The sequence below is a fragment of the Zea mays genome, chromosome 6 (assembly GCF_902167145.1).
Source record: "Zea mays cultivar B73 chromosome 6, Zm-B73-REFERENCE-NAM-5.0, whole genome shotgun sequence".
In the NCBI taxonomy this organism is placed as follows: Eukaryota; Viridiplantae; Streptophyta; class Magnoliopsida; order Poales; family Poaceae; genus Zea; species Zea mays.
In genome coordinates this window covers 13,736,639-13,762,973 of record NC_050101.1, presented here as the reverse complement: position 1 = coordinate 13,762,973, position 26,335 = coordinate 13,736,639, and the positions used below count along the sequence as shown (strand labels likewise).

Genomic DNA, 26,335 nt, shown 5'->3' with positions numbered 1-26,335 from the left:
CAACTCTTTGGATTTTCTCATGAAAACTCATCTAAGCCAATTCCTCCTGAATTTCTCGACTGAGGGCAAGAACTATTAAGCCAATGCAACTTATGTCACCATATCTTCTTTAATTCTTCAACATATGCTCAAATGTAACTTTAGGTGTTGTAGCACCTCTCAATTTTGTTGTTCAAATTCTCCACTTGTTTTTGAGTTCATTATTCTCCTTCAAAAAGGTTAGTCTTACATAACATAGAAAAAGAACAAACATCTATCTGTGAAGAATGAGACATCTATTAAATCATCACAAGAGGTGGATAAGTGCTTCTTTCCTACATCATAAGGGTCAAATTGATCACCTAACCCAAATGATGAGATTGAACTAGTTTTAGATTTTTTCCATTAGAAATGTGATAAACATGTCATTTTGGCAAGTTCTTATGAGCAACCCTAAACTCTATGAATCAATTTCAGCTCTTCAGGTGAACAAGTAATAATATAGAGTAGACATTTTTTATTCATATGAATACTTTAGCAATGAGTTTTTTCTATTTTAATTGTTTTATCCCTCTCATTTTCTAAAGTAATGTTCATGCTAGCTAGTCTATCTATAAGCTAGTCATGCTTGAATAACACGGTCTTTTTATGATAAAATATTCAGGATCAGAGCTTAGATGAACTCAGAAGCCTGCTTATCTAGTTATCTTACGTGCAGTTTCGTCAAGACTCTCAAGTTTCAAAGCACTTGACTGGAGATTAGAGAAGCAAGCAATCAAGCTTCGAGCAAGTATAAGCACTCCATCACTGCCGCGCCGTGGGCCCGTGGCCAGAAGACCGTTGCTGCCAGGTGGGCCCGGGATAGGAGTGAGTGCGCCCCCACCCCAACCCACTTGACTTCGCAAACCCAGGCACGCGGCACAGCAGGCAGGCAGGAACCCACTTCACACCTGGGTGGCTGGGTCTGGCTGGTTCCTTCCTTCCCGCTTCCCTCGTCAACCAAATCAACTCGTGAGGTCTCCTCCCCATCGCCACACCCACGCGCCGCGCACCGCCCGCCCGCTCGCCCCGCCTCCGATCCCTAATCAATCGGCCTGACCCTAGCCCGCCGCCGGCCGCCCACGCCCGCCCGCCTCGGCTCGTCTCAAATCGGGCGCCCCAGGGGAGCGAGGCCTCGATCGCGGCGGACCCCGATGCTCCGCATTCCGGCCCCTCCGGCGACGTCGGCGGCAGCGGAGGCATGATCCGGTGGGGACTCGGCGGACCTGCCAGCCATGGACGCCACCGCACGCCCGGCCATCGTCATCGACAACGGCACAGGGTAACCCCGATCCCTCCCCCTCTCTTCCTCAGCATTTCGCTGGCGCCACTACTGCTTTTATCGCCGCGCGATCCCCCCGTATGCTCGGTGGTTCTCGCCGGGCTTTCGGCCATGCGCGCGCGGTTGGCTCCTGAAATGGGTGCCCGTGCCAGGGGATGGGGCCCGTGGCTTGGTTTGTGGTCGGACATTCTCGTTGTACAGTTTGGAGGCACTGGTTAGGTTAGGACAACTCCATGTGGAAGTCTGGATCGTCGGCTGAGATTGGGAGACAGTACCCAATCCAAGCTGCCTGTTCTGCTCTTTTTGGTTGTGCTGTCGTGCAGTCGGGATAAATCCGTGCAGGTGCAGTGTAAGGGGAAGAGTTAGGGATTGCTTTGTAATGTGGAGACTGGAGAGAGGTCAGAGAACCTTTATTTTAGTCTGGACTGCTACTCAGTTTCTCTCCAAGTAAAATGTGAAACTCTCTCTCTGTCCTGCTTCTGCTGTACTTTATGGTGCATATCTATCTTCAACGCAGATTCCACGGTGACTTTTTATTTTCTTTTTTACTCTCAAGATAAGGCATAAGTATTCAATGCTGGGTCTATTCACATCTTGGGGGTTTGTTTCAGTTTTTTTTCCAGCTTTTGGCCGTCAGAAGATCTGCCGAACGTCTAGCTTTTCAGCCCGCTTCTATGAAAACCGCTTTGGTGAAAACCACCTAAAATCGATGTGAACACATAATCAGATGAGTCGTCATGATAGTAGGAATCCGTCACTTTATAGATCCTAAACCCTATGAACCCTTTCATCTTTTTCCGCACGTAACCTTCACGATAGTCGGATTCTCCCCACAGCCAGATTCTCAGAAAAGTTCGTCAGAAAAAAACTGAACCAAACACCCCCATCATTGTCATGTGATCATGTCAAGATTCCACATTTTTCTATGAGCAACTTACAAAGTCGAACAGATCCTAAAGTAATAGCTGCCACACAATGGGTCTTCTTATAGGATATAAACAGTTTCCATTGATCTGAATTGCTTTGATTTCTCTGCTTCTAGTTTGTTTTCCTGATAGCATGACTTACAGCTTTCCCCCCTACTATGAGTTTGTGACTATGACCATTTTTTCTTCTTACAATATTTTATACTCTTATGTTTAGGTATAGCAAACTTGGATTTTCTGGGAACTCGGAGCCGTCTTTCACTCTCCCCACTGTAGTAGCTGCGAATGAATCTTTTCTAGACCAGACAGAGCTGTTGAGTAGTGCAAACTGGATAGCACAGTATAATGCAGGCATCATGGCTGATCTTGACTTTTTTATTGGAGATGAGGCTTTATCGCGGCTTAGGTCTAGTGGGCTGTACACTTTAAGAAGGCCAATCCGTCATGGTCAGGTAGTATATACATTTTCTTTTAGTGATGTTGTCCTTCATTTGTGTTCTACCTTCATATGCCTTACTGTTTTGCAGGTTCATGACTGGGATACAATGGAGAGATTTTGGCAGCAATGTATTTTCAATTATCTACGTTGCAATCCCGAAGAGCATTATTTCCTTCTTACAGATAGTCCTGTCAGTACACCTGAAAGTCGTGAATGTACAGGAGAAATAATGTTCGAAACCTTCAATGTCCCTGGACTATATATTTCCGTTCAATCTGTTCTCAGCCTTTCTGCTGGATATGCCTATCTGAAAAGTATTTCTGATGACGATTCAGATACTGTGGTAGGTTCTGAAACACTTCCTTTTGTGCTTTGTTTACCAAGTACTTATTACTGCATAAACCACATCTTCTTGATTGGCATTGCTTTTATTGATTTTTTTTAAAGGAAAATGTAAAGTTATTGTAGTGATCTCATGCCCTCACAAAGATTGGCCACCCCTTTACATTATATATGTTTCTTTGAACCATGATGTGTCTTAAAAAGGTCAGCATCATAATTTACATATAATCTGTTGCTTGTCAAATTCTGGAACTCATTATTGAGGGCAAGCATTTGTAGTTACTGGCAATCAGCCAATCACTGTTTATTGTTCCAATATCTTGACCCTTTTTCATTTAATACCTATGAATTATGTGGTAGAGCATATAGCTTCTCATTAACTTTGGCCAATATACTTTGTCAGTCTGATATGACAGGGGTAGTAGTTGATATTGGGGATGGAGCTCCACAAATTGTGCCAGTTGTAAATGGCTATGTAATCGGGAGTAGCATAAAGTCTTTTCCTTTCTCCGGAAGTGATGTAACCCAGTTTGTTTCACAGCTTTTACAGGTACACCATGCTCTCCAATTTTTGTTGTGATTACCTTCAGATGCAAAATTTCTCATATTGTTCATAAATAGGGCTGTATCTATTGTTGGAATGTGTGCCCATACCCTAATCAGGGGTTGGGAGTGATATTAAATAGAGAGAGTAACTGGGCCAAGGCCCATTATACAGGGGTATAACAGTCATTACACAGGGAATAACACAAACCCTAGACGGGTAGTCTAACACCCCCCCGCAGTCACAACTCTATCCTGTACAGATGTTGAGGCTGGATCGGTAGTCTAAAAAGACACTCGACGGTAACCCCTTGGTGAAGATGTCGGCGAACTGAAGCGTGGTGGGGACGCTGAGAACGTGGACGTCACCGGCAGCGACACGCTCGCGGACGAAGTGGAGGTCGATCTCCACATGCTTCGTGCGCTGATGCTGCACGGGGTTGGTGGAGAGGTAGACCGCGCTGACGTTGTCGCAGTAGACGAGGGTGGCGCGCTGGAGGGGACTGTGAAGCTCGTGGAGGAGCTGGCGCAGCCAGGAGGCCTCGGCCACGCCGTTGGCCACGGCACGGTACTCGGCCTCAGCGCTGGAGCGAGAGACGACGGGCTGCCTCTTGGCGGCCCAAGAGACGAGGTTGGCGCCCAGGAAGAAGGCGTAGCCGGAGGTGGACCGGCGCGTGTCGGGACAGCCAGCCCAGTCAGCGTCGGTGTAGACCACGAGCTCCGTCGTCGGGGATGGGCGGAGTAGGAGGCCGTAGTCGAGGGAGCCGCGGAGGTAGCGTAGAATCCGCTTGAGCGCAGTGAGATGGGGCTCCCGCGGAGTGTGCATGTGCAGGCACACCTGCTGGACGGCGTAAGCGATGTCGGGTTGGAGAACGTGAGGTACTGGAGCGCGCCGGTGAGGCTCCGGTAGGACGTCGCGTCGGCGACCGGAGGCCCGTCGTCCTCAGAGAGCTTCGCCTGAGTGTCGACAGGCGTGGTGCAGGGCTTGCAGTCAGACATGCCAGCCCGCTCCAGGATGTCGATGGCGTACTGGCGCTGGTGGAGGAAGAGACCCTGAGGCCGACGTTCGGCGGTGACGCCGAGGAAGTGGTGGAGGGGCCCCAGGTCCTTCATCGCAAACTCCCGCTGAAGGGCGACGATCGTGCGGTGAAGGAGGTCGGCGGTGGATGCCGTGAGCACAATGTCGTCGACGTAGAGCAGGAGGTAGACGGTGTCGTCGCCGCGCCGGTAGATGAACAGGGACGTGTCCGACTTGGCCTCGACGAAGCCGACAGAGGCCAGGTAGGAGGCGAAGCGGCTGTACCAAGCCCGTGGCGCCTGCTTGAGGCCGTACAGGGATCGGTTCAGCCGGCAAACCAGGTCCGGACGGTCAGCGTCGACGAAGCCGGTGGGCTGGCTGCAGTAGACAGTCTCCGTCAGAGTGCCATGGAGGAAGGCATTCTTGACATCGAGCTGATGGATCGCCCAGTCGCGGGAGAGGGCGAGGGAGAGGACGGCGCGAACAGTGGCGAACTTGACGACAGGGCTGAAGGTCTCGTCGTAGTCCACTCCGGGGCGCTGGGTGAAGCCCCGAAGGACCCAACGGGCCTTGTAGCGGTCGAGGGAGCCGTCTGAGGTCAGCTTGTGGCGAAATAGCCACTTGCCGGTGACCACGTTGGTGCCTGGTGGACGCGGCACCAGGTCCCAAGTGTGGTTGGCCAAGAGGGCCGCGTACTCCTCCTCCATAGCGCGACGCCAGTGTGGGTCGGCGAGGGCAGTGCGAACGGAGGAGGGTACCGGGGAAGCGTCGGGTGGAGTGCTGGTCGTAGCGGCTGCCAGGATGAGCCGGTCGACGGGGCGGAGAACTCCAGCAGCGCGTCGAGTCACCATCGGGTGGACGTGCCCGGGGTCGCGATGGATGGCGACCGGGTGGTATACGGATGACTCGGAGTGAGCCACCGGAACGTCGGGAGCGGCTGGAGGGGCCGGCTCACGGCGGTGATAGACGACGGCGGGGTCGGCGAAGCGGGCCGCGCTCGTCGATGGGCACGCGTCGGGGGGTGCCGAGGTAGTGGCGTGGCCGCGGCGATGGTAGACGAGGGCGGGGATGGCGAATCGAGCCGGAGTCGACGGGGCCGCGCGTGGCGCAGGCGGGGTCGACGGGGCCGCGCGTGGCGCAGGCGGGATTGACGGGGCCGTGCGTGGTGCAGGCAGGACCGACGGGGCCGCGCGTGGCGCAGGCGGGGTTGACGGGGCCGCGCGTGGCGCAGGCGGGGTCGATGGGGCCGCGCGTGGCGCAGGCGGGGTCGACGGGGCCGCGCGAGGCGCGGAAGAGGTCGTGGGGGCCGCACGAGGAGCAGGTAACGGCGCAAGACGGGGAGCCGAAGGTGGGGGAGGAATCGGATCGGACTCGAGGAGGGAGTCAAGATCGGTGGGTGGGGTGGAGCCAGCAAGGGGAAACACATCTTCGTCAAAGACGACATGACGAGAGATGATGATGCGGTGGGAGGTGAGGTCCAGACACCGGTACCCCTTGTGGTCAGGGGAGTAGCCAAGGAATAGACAGCGGGTGGAGCGAGGAGAAAGCTTATGTGGAGCGGTAGCGGAAGTGTTAGGGTAGCAGGCACAGCCGAACACGCGAAGGTGGTCATAGGAAGGGGCTGTGCCGTAAAGGGCGAAGTGGGGGGTAGGGTGGTGTACCGCCTTCGAGGGAAGACGGTTGAGGAGGTGGGTGGCAGTATGCAGGGCCTCTGCCCAGTAGCTGGCAGGGAGGGACGCCTGGAAGAGGAGACAGCGGAGCATGTTAGTGGTGGTGCGGATCATGCGTTCGGCGCGGCCGTTCTGGGCAGAAGTGTAGGGGCACGAGAGACGCAACTGGACGCCATGAGTGAGGAAGAAGGAGCGAGAGACGTTGTTATCGAACTCGCGGCCATTGTCACACTGCAGAGCACGGACCGGGCGACGAAACTGAGTGGATACCCAGGTGAAGAAGTGTGTGAGGGTGGTGAATGTGTCCGACTTCAACCGAAGCGGGAAGGTCCAGAGAAAATGGGAAAAATCATCCAAAATCACCAGATAATATTTATAACCAGAAAGACTGAGTACAGGGGAGGTCCAAAGGTCACAATGAACCAGATCAAAAGCCTGCTCAGCCCGAGAAGAAGAAGTAGTAAATGGGAGACGAGTATGTCGGCCTAACTGACAAGCATGACAGAGACCCTCAAAATGTCCCCTACTACATGAAAGATCGAGACTACTGGTAATCTTGGTCATGACGTCGGGTCCAGGATGGCCGAGACGTCGATGCCATGTGGTGGAGGAGGTGGTGGAGACCAAGGCAGGAGGTGGAGACACGCCGGCGGTGGAGGGCTGGAGCGTGTAGAGAGGCCCCGAGCTGTCACAGCGGGCGAGAAGGGTCCTGGTGTCCAGATCCTTCACAGAAAAACCAGAGGGGTCAAACTCAATGGAACAGGAGTTGTCAGTAGTGAATCGACGAACAGAAAGAAGATTGTGGGTGATGTGGGGAGCTACGAGAACATCGTTGAGGTAAAACGGCCCAGGGAGAACCGAGGCACCTACTGAGGTGACTGGCAGAGTGGAACCGTTTCCAACGACGATCGAGGATGGGTGAGAGGGGAGTGGGGGATGAGAGCGAGAGAGCGTGCCTGCCGTGGGGGTGGTGTGGTACGAGGCACCGGAGTCGATCACCCAGTCGGAGGGGGGTGGGGTCATCGCCATGGTGCTGAAAGCAGCAGCGAGGGAGGTGCTGTCCCAACCACCAGCCGGCGGGGACCAAGGCGTCGAGGTGGGGGTCTGTTGGGTCTATGCTTCGTCGCCGAAGGTCTTATAAAGAGAAGTGATCCTCGGATGAAGCTGTTCGTACAAGATAGCCGAAGGTGCCTCTTCGCAGAGCTTCGGCATTACAAACCGACTTAAAGATAGAATGACCTTTTAGTCCATAAAGGTCTGAGTCAACGTTGTAAGTTCTTATAAGGGGCATACTTGTAATTCCTCACAGGCTGCGTCCTGTGCCTATAAATAGTGAACAGTATTCCGTTACTGTTCACGCATTCTGATTTTTGCAATCGCATTTCTCGGAATACAACCTTTGTCAAGGCATAGGTATCATTGTATTTTATGATTCAATACATTAAGTAAATATTATATTATGCATCTGTGAATCATTTATCCATTCTTACCTTTTTTACTTTGCATTATTCTATAACGTTTATTGAAAGTTTATTACGAAGGTTCAACTTCGTAATAAGACGCTTATCAACCTTCGTCTAAGATCCATTATCCCAAAAGGTATAATGCTTCACGGACGAAGGACAAAATCATTTAACATTTTATGTTGCCTTGTTCTTAATTCATAGCATTTGAGAACAAGTCCCCAACATTGGCGCCCACCTCCGGTGAACTCACTTCCACTTTTTGAGCTGATGGCTTCGTTCAACAACCAAGCTGGAGTTACTTCGGACCCGAAGCTGGTGCTCCCGATCACAGGTGGCTCGTCCTCAGAGCCAGCTAACAAGAAGCAGAAGAAGGAAGCACAGAGAAGAGTACAGCATGTCGGGGTGCAAGGACCCTTCATCAAATCAAGATGGTCTCACATTCCTATTACCTTCTCTCAAGAGGACCTTCAGCTCAAAGATTACCCACACAACGATGCCATGGTTATCTCTTGTGTTATCAAAGGATTTCTGGTTCACAATGTCTTGGTCGATACAGGCAGTGCAGCTGACATCATATTTGCTAAAGCCTTCAGACAAATGCAAGAGCCAGAAGATAAGATTCATGATGCTACACATCCTCTTTGTGGCTTCGGAGGAAGACAGATTGTAGCACTGGGCAAGATCACCATGTCAGTCACCTTCGGATTCATCAACAACACTAGAACTGAGCAAGTTGTGTTTGACATTGTTGACATGGAATATCCTTACAATGCAATTATTGGTCGTGGTACTCTTAATGCCTTCGAAGCAATCCTTCATCCTGCCTATCTTTGCATGAAGATACCTTCGGATCAGGGACCCATTGCTATCCATGGAAGTCAAGAAGCTGCAAGAAGGGCCGAAGGCAATTGGACTGACTCAAAAGCAATCCATAACATAGATGGAGCTGAAGCTTGTGAACAGTACAAGTTCAGGAGGGAGAAAGCAGCTTCAGCAGACCAGCCGAAGCCTATGCTCTTATGTGAGGACATAGCAGAGCAGAAGGTGCTGTTAGGATCTCAGTTATCCGAAGAGCAAGAGAAAACCTTGATAAGGTTTTTGTTCAATAACAAGGATGTTTTTGCATGGTCAGCCAATGATCTTTGTGGAGTTAATAGAGATGTTATCGAGCACTCGCTCAATGTTGATCCATCCTTCAGACCCAGAAAGCAAAGGCTTCGGAAAATGTCAGATGATAAGGCCGAACGTGCTCGTAACGAAGTCAAAAGACTCCTCAGTGCAGGAGTTATTAGAGAGGTGAAGTACCCAGAATGGCTGGCTAACACTGTTATGGTAAAAAAGGCCAATGGCAAGTGGCGAATGTGCATCGATTTTACAGATCTTAACAAGGCTTGTCCGAAGGATGAATTCCCTCTACCAAGGATAGACTCTTTAGTTGATGCAGCAGCTTCGTCAGAGCTCATGAGTCTGTTAGACTGCTATTCAGGCTATCACCAAATTTGGATGAAGAAGGAAGATCAGCCGAAGACTAGCTTCATCACTCCAAGTGGCACATATTGCTATCTTCGGATGCCTGAGGGGCTCAAAAACGCTGGAGGAAGTTTCAGCCGAATGACTGCGAAGGTTCTTCAATCTCAAATAGGCAAAAATGTGCTAACCTATGTTGATGACATCATTGTCAAAAGCACGAAGCAGGAAAATCATATTGCCGATTTGCAGGAGACCTTTGCCAGTTTCAGGCAAGCTGGTTTAAAGTTAAATCCAGAAAAATGTGTCTTCGGAGTGAAGAAGGGAAAATTTCTTGGATGCTTAGTTTCAACAAAGGGAATTAAAGCCAATCCAAGTAAAATTGAAGCTATACTTCGGATGGAGCCACCAACTACAAAGAAGGGGGCTCAAAGATTGACAGGAAGATTGGCATCTCTCAATAGATTCATATCTAGATCAGCAGAGAGAAATTTACCATTCTTCGAAGTGCTGAAGTCGGCCGAAGTCTTTCAATGGGGCTCAATCCAGCAGAAGGCTTTCGAAGAACTGAAACAGTATTTGATAGATCTAACAACACTGACTCCACCAATGCCAGGGGCTCCTTTATTATTATATGTGGCAGCTTCGCACTCAGCGGTAAGTGCAGCGCTTGTCCAAGAGAAGCTTGATGGTCAAGTCAGAAGGCAGGCCCCAATATATTTTGTTTCCGAAGTCCTTAGTTTATCAAAGAAAAATTATACAGAGTTGGAGAAGATACTGTATGCTGTCTTGATGGCCTCCAGGAAGCTTCGGCACTATTTCCAAGCTTACAACATAATTGTTCCTTCTTCGCAACCTCTGAAGGATATTATGAGGAACCGAGAAGCTACTGGAAGGATTGGAAAATGGGCTGCAGAGCTCAATGAATTTTGTATTGAATATGTTCATAGATCTTCGATTCAGTCACAGGCACTGGCAGACTTTATTGCTGATTGGACGCCAGGGGCTCAGGAGGAGGAAACAAATAAAGACAACGAAGCCTGGACAGTGTTTTGTGATGGATCTTGGGGAACCTTCGGAGCAGGAGCGGCTGCTGTGTTGGTTTCACCTTCCAAAGTCAAAACTTGTTATGCAGCAAAGCTTGATTTTAATTGCACAAACAACATTGCTGAGTACGAAGCATTGATTCTAGGTCTTCGAAAGTTAAAAGCAATGGGAATCAGAAGAGCCATACTTAAAACTGATTCCCAGGTTGTTTCGGGTCATGTTGACAAAAGTTGCAAGGCTAAGGATCCGAAGCTTGAAAAATATCTGGATATGGTTCGAAGAGTTGAAGCTTCCTTCGAAGGGTTTTCTGTCAAAAATATCCCTAGAGGACAAAATGAGCATGCTGATTTGCTAGCTAAGTCAGCAGCACAGGGGCTGCCTTTACCTTCGGATGTATTTTTCGAAACAATAAAAGCACCTTCGGTGGAACTTCTTGAAAGAGCAGTTCTTAATATATCTCCTGTTTTTAGCGAAGATTGGAGAACCGAGATCATCTCTTACCTTCAGGGTAAGTTTCTTTCAGATGACGAAGCTTATAACAAGAGGATAGAAGCAAGAGCTCGCCCATATGTCATGATAGAAGGGGAGTTGTATAAACATGGAGTTTGTGCTCCGCTGCTTAAATGCTTATCTAGAACCGAAGGTATAGAGTTAATGAAAGAAATACATGCAGGCCTGTGTGGATCTCACATTGGATCTAGGCCGTTACTCGGAAAAATTTTCCGTCAAGGGTTTTATTGGCCGAAGGCAGCTTCAGATGCAGCAGAATTGGTTCAAAAGTGCGAAGGTTGTCAGAAATGTGCAAGAGATCAAAAACAACCTTCGTCCTTGACACAGCTCATACAACCCACTTGGCCATTGCAAAGGTGGGGCCTTGACTTGTTAGGTCCGTTACCACCAGCCCAAGGGAACCTGAGATATGTTGTGGTAGCTGTGGAATATTTTTCTAAATGGATTGAGGCGAAGCCTTTAGCCACAATAACTTCGGCTACCATCCAAAAATTTTTCTGGCAGAATATTGTTTGTCGTTTTGGGGTGCCAAAGGCTATCACTGTGGACAATGGAACACAGTTTGACTCCGAAGCTTTCAGGGATTTCTGTGACCAAATTGGTACGAAGATCCATTTCGCATCAGTCAGGCACCCGGAATCAAATGGACTCGTTGAAAGAGCCAACGGCATTATAATGACAGGAATAATGAAGCTAATCTTCAATCAACCTAGAGGAAAATGGCCAGATCAGCTAACCAAAGTGGTGTGGAGCCACAACACGACAACATCAAGATCTACAGGCTTCACTCCATTCAAGTTGTTATTCGGTGACGAAGCAATAACTCCAGAAGACGCTAAAGCCGGATCAATAAGGATAGTAGCTTCGGCAGAATCAGATTCCGAAGCTGCTTATTCTATAGAAAAAGATGCTTTAGAAGGGATCAGACTGCAAGCCGTGGAGAATATTAATAAATATCAAGCTGAAACAGTCAAATGGCGGGATAGAAAGGTTCGGCTAAAAAATATTGAGCCAGGGCACTTGGTGCTTCGGAGGGTGGCCAACCCGGAAACAGTGGGCAAATTGCAGTTGAAATGGGACGGGCCTTTCTTAGTAGCATCTTCGTCAAGGCCCGGTTCATACAGATTGAAAGATATGGACGGCAATGACATTCCTAGATCTTGGAATGCGGATGAGCTTCAGCGATATTATGTATAATTCGATGTAATTTTTCATATTTTTTATTTTTTCTTTCATGGCACCCTTTTCCTTTCCAAAGGGGGAGAAAGGTTTTTAATGGGGCCAGCATATGTAATTTCCTTTTCTAGTCTTATAAGAGTAAAATCCCCCAAAGAATGTAAATGTAAAAGCTGAGAGCGCACCATCGAGTGCCAAAAAAGTAAAAACGAAGAAGCTCCAAAGACGTTCCTAAGGGAATGCAGAGCTTATACCGCCTAAGTAAAAGGCGAAGAAGCTCCAAAGACGTTCCTAAGGGAATGCAGAGCTTACAGCGAAAAGTCAACGCTGATTCCGCCAAAAGTAAAGGCGAAGAAGCTCCAAAGACGTTCCTAAGGGAATGCAGAGCTTATACCGCCTAAGTAAAAGGCGAAGAAGCTCCAAAGTCGTTCCTAAGGGAATGCAGAGCTGAGGTGTGAATGTTTTTAAGAAAATAATGGCTATGAGTATGGCTTCGGATACGTGTTTGGTCATTCATTTGCACATCACATTACATCATAGCATTTGCATTCATAAACATTCATCTAGGCATATGTAGGATAATCATCTTCATCGCATAAAATGGTTGCTTCGGCAAGAAGAGAAAAAAGAAAGGGAAAAATTTCTACGAAGGAGAGCTTCGGAAAAAAGGAAAATGTTGTTTTCTATGCTTCGTTGCGTACGAAAAGAAGGGAAGGTGTTTTTTCGCCTTCGGCTCAAAAAAGAAAATTTCGTCCACATCGAAGCATTTATCATACATCAGTGAAAGGTTAAGGATATATTACAAGGTATGAACAGCATACATTAAAAACAAGTTTTTGTTTACATTTATAAAAGTTATCTCAAAAAGTTTTTCAAGTATTGTCTGCAGTCTACTATCTAAATCTCCAAGGAGCTTCGGCTTCGGCGTTATTTTTGATCATCAGCTTCGGCTTCGTCATTCTACATGAATAAGGTCGTTGGAAGTCAGAATCAAGTTTACAAGAAAAGGTAAGCACAAGGTATGATTTCTTACTGGATCAAGGTGGCTACGAGCTTCGTCTCCAGCTTTCTCTCGACCACCTTTTGTCCATATCATTTTTATGAATCGATTTGAGATGCTTCGGGCGAGATCAGGGATGTCATCCAGGATTGATGGTGACAAAGTGAAATTTGGCCTGTTGACAATTCTCCCATGATCACAGCCAGCCTTCAGGAATGCTGCAGCTGTCCCTCGAGAAGCTACCCAGGCACAGAAGTCACCATGCCCAGCTATGACTTCGACGAGCTCGTCAATCTCCCCCTCAATGTGTTCGAAGGTTTTTGGTAGATCTTCAGCTGATGGGGTAAATTTTTCGCTGCTGGCTCCAACTGAGTGAAAAATCTTTCTTAGTCGTTGAATACAATTATTGCTAAATTCAAGGCATTTTTCTTGAAGATTTGTCAGTAGTTTTCTAAAATCCGAATTTTGCTGAGCTTCGGCTTCAAGTTTTGCCTTGAGATCTTGTTTTTCTTGTTCGAACTGCTCAGACTGGCGGAGAAGCTTCGTGTTCAGTTCTGATATTTTTGCTTCAGCTTCCGCCAGTAAACCTTCGGCTGCCTGGAGCTCAAAGTTCTTTTTCTCAAAAGCATCTGATTGCTCTTTTATTTTGTTTTCCAAATTTCCAATTATAACTTCATGCTTTTTATCTTCAAGATCTTGCTGCATTTGCAAGGCTTTGCTCAATAGCATACTCTACATAAACATAACCTTCGTCAGACATGTTTTTATTAGAAGTAATAAAAGATAAGGGACAAGTCATTCACCTTGAAGTTGGAGTAAAATAAACTACCAACGACGTGTTGTCGTCGGTAACGGCTGATGTCCGTCTCTAGCTTCGGGAATCCAATATTCCTGGACAGAGTGCTGATGATTTTGGCCCCTGTTTGGTCTCGAATACACTCTAATTTCTCATCATCAACACCTCCGAAGAGGAGTGCCCCAGGTTTGTATCCACAGGATTGGGCATACTCTTTAAGCTCTTCTATTTCAGCTTTTGTTAAATGTTCTCCAATTAAGTTTTGGAATGTAAAGGCTTTGTTTTCCGAAGTTTCATCAGCAATTTCTTTTCCTTTCTTTGACGCTGCGGTCACGGCCTCTTCGGCAGCAGTGGTAGCTTCTTCTGCAGCCATGTTTAGTAACATTTGGTCAATATGTTCAATTGTGCTTTCCAAATTCAAATCTTCAGCTGAGGTAACTTCGGCGGCTGCGGCCTCCGAAGGTGCAATTTCAATATCTGCCCCCTCTGCTGCTGCTCGTGTTTTTTGGGCCGAAGCTCTTGGTGGTGTTTTATCAATTACCTCTGTTACGGTAATAATTCTTTGTTTCTTCCCCTTGATTGTTTTCCTCGATTTCTCAGGCTCCTTGTCCTTCTGAAAAAACTTAGTCAGTTGAGGACCCAGTGGGCTTAGCTTCGCAGGTAAGGATTCAGTCATTACCTTCAGAATTTCTTCAACAACAGCAGCAGAAGGTGATGCGGGGGTTTCTTTTGCTTCGGATATTTGTTGCTTCGGAGAAGAAGTTTTCTTTTTCTTTGGAATTTTCTTCTTTACTGGCTCTTTTTCACCTTCATCTAAGGCTTCAGTTGCCCTTTTTCTCTTTTGGCCTCCGGCACCTTTGTTCAGATCTTCGTAGTCTGGGTATTCGAAACCCAAGGCGTCCAACACTCGATTTAGCCTTCGTTTCGGACGGGTGCCGAAGGCTGCGGTCATCAATTGATCTTCCTTTTTTGAATAATTGCCAAGTATCTCGTTGCACATCACTTCAATCGTATCCAGCCACTCTTGGCAAGGAGCTTTAAAGTATTTTTTAAATTTGAAGTAGTAAGGCAAACGTACAAGTTCACCTTTTTTCTTTTCCCCCTTCAGCTTCGGCATTTCCCACTCTTTTACACTAGGAAAAACTTGGAAAGCCAAGAACTCCTGAACCAGGTCTCTTGTACTAATATGCTCTGCAACAATTCTGAATTCATCCATTGCTTTTTGTGTGGTACCGTCTACTGACATGTTGCAGAGAGGCCGGGTTTCTCCGAAGATTAGTTCGAGTGGACTTTGCACGAGTTTTTCCTTGTCATCATCAACCTTAACATAGAACCATTCTGATTTCCACCCAGCTGCCCATTTGCTTCGGTAGCTGATCACAGGATACTTCGTAGTTTTCCGATAAGCAAAATTATAACAACCAAAGTTCTCATGTAAACCATCCTTTCTAGCCTTTGTCTGATAGTGCAGTTCGTGAACTCGGCAGAAGCTGTCAGCAAATGGTTCCATCGCCTGGCTTCGGAGTGCCCAGATATAAACATTAAGCCTAACGATAGCGTTAGGAGTTAGTTGGTGAAAATAGATTCCAAAATTTTTCAATATCTCTGCAATAATCCCATGGAGGGGGAATCTTAATCCAGCTTTTAGGAAGCTCTTAAAAATAACAATCTCATCTTTCTCCGGCTTCGGGGTAGTCTCTTCTCCCCCGAAGCGTAATAGCTTCTTTTGATTTTCAGTAAAATAGCCTGATTTTACCATCTTGGACAGAGCAGCCTTCGAAACAGTAGATTTCCCGAAGTCCAAATGACTGGGTTTGCTTGGCGTGGCAAGGTGATAATCATCTTCGGGGTCAGTTTCCCCAGCATCTTCTCCTTCTGCTTCAGCAATAGCTTGTTCCGCATCATCATCAGGAATCTTCTCCGAAGTCACTAACCCGGATCGTTGCATGGCTTCGGAGATAGGGACAGTCTCCGAAGCTTCAGTTTCGTCCCCCTCACGCTCAACCCTAGCTGTAGAGCGAACTCTGGCCATTTAATTATGAACTTGTGAAACTTTAATACTTTTTTCTCCGAAGCAGGCTTCAAGATGGAGCTTCGTGCAAATCTGACAAACAAGCTTCGGCGATGGTTAAAAATTTTGGCAGCAAAACAGTGCAAATAGCAGTAAATGCTGTGGTAACTTCACACCTACTCGTCTGTTTATATAGTGCCGCAGGTAAGAAGGTGAAGCGTCAGGAGTTTTACACCAGGCGGACACTCGCTCGCACTCGCTGTACGGTGGACCGCAGTGACCGAACAGTAGCTCTGCAAGGTGGGGCCGCTGCGCGCAGGGAAATCGAATCGTTTCTCGACAACGAGCTCAGGGAAGGTGTTTTTTGAGACCTTCGGCGCTCTGAAGCTTAAGAAACTTTTTTTTCACGGATCAAGCTCGTTACGAAAAACGATCTAGCACCGCGAAAGGGGCTACTGTTGGGTCTATGCTTCGTCGCCGAAGGTCTTATAAAGAGAAGTGATCCTCGGATGAAGCTGTTCGTACAAGATAGCCGAAGGTGCCTCTTCGCAGAGCTTCGGCATTACAAACCGACTTAAAGATAGAATGACCTTTTAGTCCATAAAGGTCTGAGTCAACGTTGTAAGTTCTTATAAGGGGCATACTTGTAATTCCTCACAGGCTGCGTCCTGTGCCTATAAATAGTGAACAGTATTCCGTTACTGTTCACGCATTCTGATTTTTGCAATCGCATTTCTCGGAATACAACCTTTGTCAAGGCATAGGTATCATTGTATTTTATGATTCAATACATTAAGTAAATATTATATTATGCATCTGTGAATCATTTATCCATTCTTACCTTTTTTACTTTGCATTATTCTATAACGTTTATTGAAAGTTTATTACGAAGGTTCAACTTCGTAATAAGACGCTTATCAACCTTCGTCTAAGATCCATTATCCCAAAAGGTATAATGCTTCACGGACGAAGGACAAAATCATTTAACATTTTATGTTGCCTTGTTCTTAATTCATAGCATTTGAGAACAAGTCCCCAACAGGGTCCCCGGGGGCAGGAGCGCGGGCGGAGCCTGGGGCACGACGGGAACACCATAAGGAGGTGCGCCGTAGTGAGGTGTAGTCAGGAGGGCGGGCGCCGGAGGACGGGGGGTACTCGGTGCCTGGCCCGGCCACATGGCGATGGTCCCGGTCCAGGGGTTGTAGAAGGACGGCCACGCGTGGCCGCCACCCCGGCCGGAGGGACCACCACGAGAGGAGCCGCCGCTCCCACGGCCGCCCTTGCGGGAGCGACGACCCCCGTCGGTCGTAGAGGTCGGACGAGGGGCCGCCGGGACGGCAGGAGGGGGGCGGGTGGGAGCCCCGGTCGACAGAGGACGGGTGACCTGGCCCCCTGAAGGCGGCTGACCACTGGTGGGAGCGCTGTAGAGGGCCGAGGCAGGAGTGGGTGCCTCATTCGCCATGGTGAGCTCCTCGAGGAGAAGCTCGTTCCGCACGGCGTGGAAGGTGGGGAAGGACACGCTCCTCTTGATGAGAGCCTTCAGGTGGCCGTAGCGGGGGTTGAGGCCACGCAGGAGGTTCAGCACCAGGGTACGATCGGCAACTGGCTCGCCGAGATCGCGGAGAGAGTCAGCCAGGCCCTTCATCTGGCGGCAGTATTCTCCCACGGAGAGGTCTCCCTGAGAGAACAGGTGGAACTGGGCGTCGAGGTGGAGCGCCCGCGCATCCCGATTCCCGAGGAACTGGTCCTCGAGAGCGAGCCACGCCTGGCGAGCAGTGTCCGCCTGATCGCGGATGATGTCCTGCAGCTCAACGGTGATGGTGCCGTGGAGCCACGAGAGGACAACGCTGTCCATGAGGCACCAGGAGCGAGGCGGTGGAGCGTCGTGGTCGACGAGGACGTGATCGTCGAGGACGAACCGCCGCAGCGTGAGGAGGACCTGTCCTCGCCAGCGGGGATAGTGGGAAGACGCCGGATCCAACACCATGGACACGAGGGCCCGGATGTTGTGCAGACCAGCGGCCTGAGCGTGGAGAGCAGCGATGAGGTCGGCGTCGAGGTCGGAGGCGTGGGGGTCCTCTGGGGGCTCCGCATCGGCGAGAGTCGGGTGGCCGAGGAGACGCTGCGTGGTGGCCATCTGGGTGGTCAGAGCAGCGCCCAGGGCACGCTCACGCTCCAGGGCGAGGGAGGCAGCGCGCTCGCGCTCCCGCGAGGCCGTCACAGCGGCCTGGATCGAGGCGAGGGTGCTGACGAGCGGGGGGTCGGTGGTGGGGATGGTGGAGGGTGCGACACGATGACTCTAGGTGGGTGAAGCGAAGGCGGGGAAGCCCGGCGGGGAGGTGCGATGCAGGGGCAGCGGGGATGAAGCGCGGAGCGGTCCGAGGCCGGTGATGTACGGGGCCCCTCCATGGGCGGGCTCGCTGCCGGTTGCAGCGGGGGTGATGGTGCCGGTGGCGGCAGTGGTGTTGGCGTCCATGGCGGCGGGGTTGCAGGGGCAGGGGCGCGGCCTGGCCAGGTGCCTGGTCGAGGAGGCGCAGGGACGACGGGCGCCGCTCCCAGGGGGAAGGCCGGCGGCGGCGGACGTGCCTGGGCGAGGAGGCGCAGGGACGACGGGCGCCGCTCCCAGGGGGAAGGCCGGCGGCGGCGGACGTGCAGGGGCAGAGGCCCTGGGCGCGCAGGGGAGGAAGACCGGCGGCCGAGGGAGTCCGGCGTTGGCGTCCGGGGTCGGCGGACGCGCAGGGGTGGAGGGAGACGGTCGGCGCGTCGGGGAAGAGGGACGACGGCGGACGCGCAGGGGCAGAGAGGGGGACCGGCGGTCCGGCGCCGGCGGCTGGGATGGAGAGGGAGCCCGGCGGCTGTGGAGCCGGCGGCTGGGAGGGAGAGGGAGCCGGCGGCGGGAGAAGAGGGATGGCGGCTGGAAAAACTAACCCTAGCCCTATGATACCATGTTGGAATGTGTGCCCATACCCTAATCAGGGGTTGGGAGTGATATTAAATAGAGAGAGTAACTGGGCCAAGGCCCATTACACAGGGGTATAACAGTCATTACACAGGGAATAACACAAACCCTAGACGGGTAGTCTAACATCTATCTCTGATTCTGTGCTTTTAAACCAATGTTTTCAAGTCGGACGATTTGCTAGTCGTTCTGACTGACCGACTAGGGCGATTAATCACGATTAGTCGGACGACTTGGGCGATTAATCGCGATTGGTCCAAACCGACTTGGACGAAATCGCGATTAATTGGACGACGTGGAAACAGTGTTTTAAACCAAAGGTCTATTTTAGCATTATAATAAACTTGGTGTTGAGGTATTTTTTTAACCAAGCAGACATATGTAGATATTGTTTCAATAGAGTTGCTTTGCATAGGAAAAATGTAATGACTGAATTTTATGGATGCCAACGTCAAGTATTGTAAAAATGCGAGAATATCGATCTGGTTTGAGTGAATCCTTCCATTAGCACTGTCTAAAGACTGTTTTTAGATGAATTGATATGTTGGGATAAGGCAGGTGCTAAGCATCTTGAGAGTTTGGGGCTTGCAGTTGCCTTAAATAGGGTCTTGGCTATTTCTAGTGCTACAGTTTAGACTTGTCGGGCCTACCTGCCTTCTCCTTTGCTTATGTTTCTTCTCTTGTGTTGTTGGTGAGGAGACATGGGTGTTAGGTTCATGGTGCTTAGGTCCAGTTTTTTTCTGCCCTCTGGACTTTGTACTCTGGTCCATTTTGGACCTTTTTCCTTTATTAATATAATGATGTGCAACTCTCCTGCGCGTTCGAGAAAAAATAAAATAAAATAAGGTTGATTATTAGATAAGACTGCAGATTGGTCAATGTCGATGAGAGTGCTGCCTGCTGTAAAAACAGGGGCAAAACCAGTTATTTTGGTGCCGTGACTGGACAACTATGCATATTTTGAAATCCCAGGCTAAAATGTTGTTGATAAAAAAACAAGACCCAATAATTATGCTTTTTGAACATTATTGACATCTATGAGTCTCTATCTCGTATCTGTTCACGTGGCAAGTCCACAAGTGAGGTCAAACCCTAGATATTTTTTGCTGGATTGCTTGTTATTCTTAATGCTAGTGTTACTCGTTTTCTGTACAGAGATGATGTGTGGATGAATTAGCATAGCTTTTACTGAGTCATGTTATATTAATCAATTCACATTGTTAATGACAATAATACCTTTAAAATGGTTTCCATCCTTGTATCAGGAAGTCAAGTTTTGACCATCCAAAGTGTTAGTGTGCAGTTCATACATTATCACTACAAATTCAATTAGTAACACTGATAAAATCATACTTGTTATTTTGGCCAATTTTCTAGAATAAATTGAATTCATTAATTCCTACTCTGTTCCAAATTATAAACCGGTTTGGCTTTTCTAAATATATAGTTTTTGCTATGCACCTAGATATACAATATGTCTAGATGCATAAAAAGATATACATAATATTTCAATGCCATCCTATCCTTGACTATTATTGTGTGATTGGAATTAACTTGAAAAAGGAGGAATTCTCATATTACCATGGTTAGTCACCTGGTGAGAAATTGCATCTGACTGCAGAACCACTGTAAACATAAACCATATTCACAGTTAGAGTTGTACTGATTGGTATTAGTCCTTTATGCCCTCAATATTTACTTCTACCTTTTGGTATTATCTTGTGGTTCCCTGTAAAATCTGTATGGATTTTCTCAGGTGCATGGATGATATCCTGCTGATGGTGTATTACATTATAAATGCTGTTATTTTTTTTTGAACGTAATGGCAGGAGCTCTGCCTCTCAATTAAGAAGAATGGAATTGACCCAGTTTTAAGGAAAACCGGGCCCAAAACCTACACAGAGCGCACAGTAGAAAAACCGGCGAAGGAGCTAACAAACAACCTAGACAACGACAGTCCCCACACACAGACACATCTAGAGTCATCGTTGCCAAGCTCAAAAAGAGACGAGCAGCTCCGACTTCCCAAGACGAGCCGCACACTGCCAAAGCAACTCGACGACGCTTACATCCAGACATCGACGCAAGGAATAAGACCGCGGCGCGCCATCGTTGCCAAGCCTCAGCACACCCACACGAGGCAGCTCCGATTCTTCACCACGAGCAAAGACCCACAACGCCGAACCCCGGGAGCGAGCAGACGCCAAAAGCGACAAAGGCCGGAACACCATCGAACCAAGCGGGGTGACAAAGAGCCTCCACAACACGGACGAACACACAAACTGGAGGTCTCCTGGGCCGCGCCTTCAAGAAGGAGAAACGACGTCGAAAAGCCGTCGCCGCCCGCTTGGTACAAACCAAGCAAAGTTTCCTCCGAAGACCTAGCAGAGCAGTGTAGATCGCCAGCAGCAAGGAGAAAGCTGAAGGGTCAGCCACGCCGATGTCACCCCGCCAAGCCGTCGCGTGATGTCACCTTCTGCCGCCCACCGACGCACCAACCCACCAGCCCCAACCCTCAGAGCCCCAACGCCGGTCGAGCACCAGCGAGAGACCTCAAGAAGGCCGAGGCGAGGGTTCCCGCATGGGGCGAGAGGTCCAAAGACGGCACCCTCAATAGGGTAAGGGTGGCGCCCACGGGCGTCACCGCTGTCCACCCGCAAGCGAGCATGGCTTTCACCGGAGGACCTCCCACCACACGCCCCAACGCACGGAGCCAGCCGGCCCTCGCGCCGCACCTCCCGCCGGCCATCCTGGCAGCAGCCGCTGCGACGCGCCAGAACCGCTGGCATGCGCACAACCGCAAACGCCGCCGGGGCCACTACTGCCCACATGCCGACGCCACACACCACCACTAAGGAGCCAGAACCTCCGCTCCTCGACGACGCACGGTTGTCGCCCCGCCCACAGCAGTAGTCTAGGTCGTGAGGGGAGGGGCGGCGAAGAAGAGAGCGCCACCCCACAGCGCCTACACGAGCCCCAAACCGACGCTGCTGCCGACGCAAACCCCACCTGCCGCCAGCGCCACGCGCCCATGTCCCCTCGCCCGCTGCCGCCAGGATGCCGTCGAGGCCCTGGCCGGCCCTGCCGCGCTGGAGAAGGGACGAGGAGGCGGCGGGCTTGACGGCGTTCAGCTCCACGTAGCACGACGCCGGCGCCACGGCAGCCGGCAGCTTGAAGGAGCCGGAGAAGTGCAGCGCGGCCGCGGCGGGCATCCGCTGGCGCTGGGCCGCCGCCCTTCTGCCGCGGAGGATCCTGGAGAGCAGGAGCTGGAGGATGCCGCCGGCAGCCTGCTGCCGGGCGGGCTTCAGCTCGGCCGCCTTGTTCTTCTTGAAGCAAAATCGCCCCGCCGCCACCTTCCTTGGGTCGCGCGGACATCCGGCGGCGCCCTCCGGTGACGGCGAGGTGGGCTGGAGTGGAGGGAGGGGGCGGCGGCGGCTAGGGTTTTGGCCGCCCGTGTCGCCCCAGTGAGAGGCGACCGAGCGGGATTTGACCGTCGTATGCAGAATCTAAATGCTGTTATTGACTAGTGTCATCTGGCGGTTTTGCAGGAAAGAGGTGAGCTTTTGCCACCTGAGGATTCTTTAGATATATCTCGTAAAGTGAAAGAAATGTATTGTTATACTTGTTCAGACATTGTCAAGGTATTGCCTTTTTATTATCCATTGATCTTCAACTCTTCACAGCTAGTAAAATTGTTTAATGGTAGTTGAAGTCCCCCTAATGAAGTTAAACATGCTTGTAAAACTTGTTCCCTGTGTAAATACTACTTTTGACCTGGTTGTTTAATGATATTATGTTTGCTTGTGTTGCTTAACAATGACTGTAGATACCTTTTGGTCTTCACCTTTACACCATGTAGAATAGTTTTATGCATTGTTTTCTGTTACAAATATATATGTGGCAAGTTTGATATAAGTAATACTTCCAGCAAGAGGCCATACAGTAGGCATCTATGTTAAACAAATAAAAAGATTTAGATTATAATGCATCTCCAATACAATTTCAGGAGTTCAAGAAGCATGACAGGAAGCCTGATAAGTACATCAAACATTGGTCAGCTGTTAAACCAAAGACTGGGGTCCCATATACAATTGACATTGGATATGAACGCTTTCTTGGGCCAGAGGTTTATTCCTATTTCTGTCATCAAAATTGCAATACTTTTTTTTTGTTCCTAAACTGTTCGTCTAAAATGGTATAATATTATGGCCAACAATCATCTTTTGAGTGACAATTACGTTGTGTCGCAGTGATGAATTTATTATAGCTTTTGACCTTACATACATCACTCTGACAATTCATATATTGTAAGTACATTGAAAGCTAAGACAGAAATTTAGCTTATTGATGCTGTAAATTAATATATAGGCTTCATACAAGAGCATTTCTTTATGTTAAGTGTGTAGTAATGGAACTGGTTGACAATGTGAATGTACAGACTTCACTGGATGTGGCCATTAAGCCATTTCACACTGTACTTATTCTTTCCCTGTGGCAATACCAATGGAGTTCGTGGGAACACGGATCAAGGATTGACAATCTGCCTATCATATGATTGCTGCACAATTTGTTCAGGAAATATTTGTTTCTACAAATTGTTCTTATTTACATTGCCATACTGAACTAAAGCTGCATATTAGAATGTAACATTTATGATTAACTTGAAGAAATGGGTTAATTCTATAATATTTACGGTAAAAACATTTATTTTCTAGTTTTTTTTTTTTGGGGGGGGGGGGGGGGGTCCCAATGGAAAGAAACTAGTAAGTTTGATGGTTCACACAGTGAAACTATGTTGAATTGCTAAATTGTTATCACCAGAGGTCACATCAATGAATGGATTTGTAGATATAGAGTTGCGAATGACTTTGAGATCATGGTTTCCTTGGTTCATCCACAAAACTAAATACTTGTCAATTGCTATTATTCTCCGGAACTGTCTTAACCTCTGGCACTATCTTGGTTCATTACCTCCTTGTAGATACTATATAAATACATTGGTGTCTATATCGTATGCATCATTTTTACACTGCCAAGTGATATCAATAAGCTTTTGTGGTAGTTCAGAATTGTTCCCGTAGATCATGAACACTAAATTGGCACTAAAAAATGGGTGTTATCAAAATATATCTTGAAAAGGTTATTAGGTGCTAGAAATTTGAAGTTTGTTTTGCCCTGAGCGTAATTCTGTTGTTATTAACCTTTTTGTTAGAATAAACTTTTAATTTTCTAACAAGATTTGACCGAGTGAGAAACAATGACATACGCAATTGGCCAGTAGCAGCGCAAATTAAAGAAAAGCTTATTCAATACCGGTTGAGATGGTTTGGGCATGTCCACCGGAGACCCCTAGAGGCACCGGTGCATAGAGGCATTATAAGACGGGACAATAATGTGAAGAGAGGTAGAAGTCGACCAAACTTGACATGGGAAGAGGCAATCAAAAGGGACTTGAAGGAATGTAATATCCCAATGGAGATGCGTTTGGATAGAAGTGTTTGGAAAGAAGCTATCCACGTGCCCGAACCGTGATTAGGCCTTTTTCCTTTTAGTGCTCTCAAAAACTTTTCCTCTCCCCTTTCTCTCTCTTTCTCTTTTTGGTGACATCTTGTTTGGTTTCAACTCTAGCCTACTCTAACTTGCTTGGGACTAAAAGACTATGTTGATGTACAGTTGGTCATGTTTTTTAGGTCAGAATTAGGTGTGCATCTCTAATCATTTACCAACAAATGCAGATCTTCTTCAATCCTGAGATTTACTCTGCCGATTTCTCCACTCCTTTGCCCGAGTTGATTGACAACTGTGTTCAGTCTGCACCAATTGACACAAGGAGAGCTCTGTACAAGGTGCTTTCATCAAACTCTGCATGTTTATCTAAGATGGGAAGTGATGTTTGTGAATGCTGTGACATTTATCAGAATTCTACTTTTTGCAGAATATAGTATTATCTGGTGGATCTACCATGTTTAAAGACTTCCACAAGAGACTCCAAACTGATATAAAGAAGATAGTGGATGACCGTGTTGCTGCGACTAATGCCCGTCATCGTGTGGAAGTGAGAGTAAGTACAGATGGTTTGATTCTCGATCGCTATTTAATGTACTATTGTAGTTGATATCCTACATGTGAGTAATTTTATTTGCTTCGTACTGCCCTTTTAATTTGACATTTTCCCCTGTTGTCAGCCTATTGAAGTCAACGTGGTTGCCCATCCAATACAGAGTTACGCGGTTTGGTTCGGGGGGTCACTAGCTGCATCTAACCCTGACTTCTTTGAGGTACCTGCCACTTGACATCCATAGTCCTCAATAAACTGGTAATCTTCAGTAATAAATAGGGGTGCAAATGTATCGGATATTGTTAATACTACATTTTTTTATATTTCTATTCGTATTTGAATGTGGATAGTGTCAACTACGTCGGATAGGACAAAAATGGACGTCGACATCATAAATATACAATTTGAGTATTCGAATACGGTATCGGATGTTGAATATCCGGACTCCGGTATGGATAGATCTGAACTCTAAATGGATTCGGACTTGAATAAGGTCGAAAAATATCCATACTATTTACACCCTTAGTAATCATGCCTGTACTTCTGCTATCTGATCTAAACTTATAACGCCAGTAAAATGTGGTGAATTGCGATGGTTGAGTTCATTGTGTGGGAATGAAATCTAAGTGATTCCCTTTTCTCATGCAGTTTTGCCACACAAAGGAGGACTACGAGGAACATGGAGCCAGCATCTGCAGAACAAGCCCCGTTTTCAAAGGAATGTACTGAATTTTTCCTCACGACCCATCCTCTAGCTGGTGAGCTCATTTAGGTTTCTTCGACAGAATATAGTCAATTTTGATTCTTTTTTGGTGCGTTCCAACCATTGTCGGGCCACCCTGATTAGGTATGTAGCTCTGTTTGTACTAGTTGTTTGTTTTGTGTTCTGCGTCGAATGTTGTGTATAGCCAACAGTTTGGTTCCTGTTCGAGGTGCTTCATTGTAGCCAGAACCTCGGACAGTTTAGAGGAAAAATATTTGGTTATTCTTTTACATTAGCTTGTTCAGACAGATTTACGGGACTCTTATTAATAAGAGAAGTCAAATTTAGGACTTTGTCGTGGATGACCACATTATTTCAATTGAATAATATGGTATCCCTACTTTCAACGATTCATCTCGTCTATTATCTTTTTTAGTGTAGGAAGGGTGTCGTGGGGGGACCAACTGATCCATGACACATTTCGTCAGGGTTGTATACCTCTACTGTATAAAATATCAGTTTCAATATCAGTTTCAACGGTTATTCACCCTTCTCGCATAATACAAAAGTAAAATAAAATTATATATAAATATAGGGTTTGAATCTTGATTGTTACCTTCGTATTCACACCTGTCTAACCAATAAAAAACACATACTTTTGTGTCTTGTTAAAAGACTATCTACTCATGATATATAGAAACCGTGGCGATGCACAGACAACTTACTGCTATATATTTAGGGCCTGTTTGAGAGAGCTTTGCTTCAAAAACTTCAGCTTTGGTTTTCCAGTTTCACTATAAAACAGCTCCAGCAAATTGTTAAGGTGAGTTCCAGGAGCGTTTGGTTTGTATATGGACTCCAACTTCTATAGTACAATTGATTTGTGTGGGTTTCCTTGATTACC

The 26,335-nt window shown here is 48.0% G+C and overlaps 1 protein-coding gene and 1 pseudogene across 2 annotated transcripts; one reads left to right on the top strand and one right to left on the bottom strand.

The window, feature by feature from the left end:
- The first annotated feature begins 883 nt into the window (after positions 1 to 883).
- LOC100281262 (uncharacterized) lies at positions 884 to 25,843 on the top strand. Of its 2 annotated transcripts, XM_035959563.1 has the most exons (10): positions 884 to 1,300; positions 2,444 to 2,678; positions 2,754 to 3,008; positions 3,411 to 3,557; positions 22,219 to 22,311; positions 22,677 to 22,796; positions 24,406 to 24,516; positions 24,606 to 24,731; positions 24,856 to 24,948; positions 25,377 to 25,843. In XM_035959563.1, exons 1-10 carry the CDS (start codon positions 1,254 to 1,256, stop codon positions 25,455 to 25,457), a joined length of 1,308 nt encoding a protein of 435 aa, XP_035815456.1. In that variant the 5' UTR covers positions 884 to 1,253; the 3' UTR covers positions 25,458 to 25,843. The 2 variants fall into 2 exon arrangements, with proteins under 2 accessions (XP_035815456.1, NP_001147653.2); NM_001154181.2 differs by lacking the exon at positions 22,219 to 22,311 and having other exon boundaries at positions 944 to 1,300; positions 25,377 to 25,780.
- LOC103629017 (uncharacterized) lies at positions 20,565 to 21,971 on the bottom strand (annotated as a pseudogene).
- Positions 25,844 to 26,335: the final 492 nt, after the last annotated feature.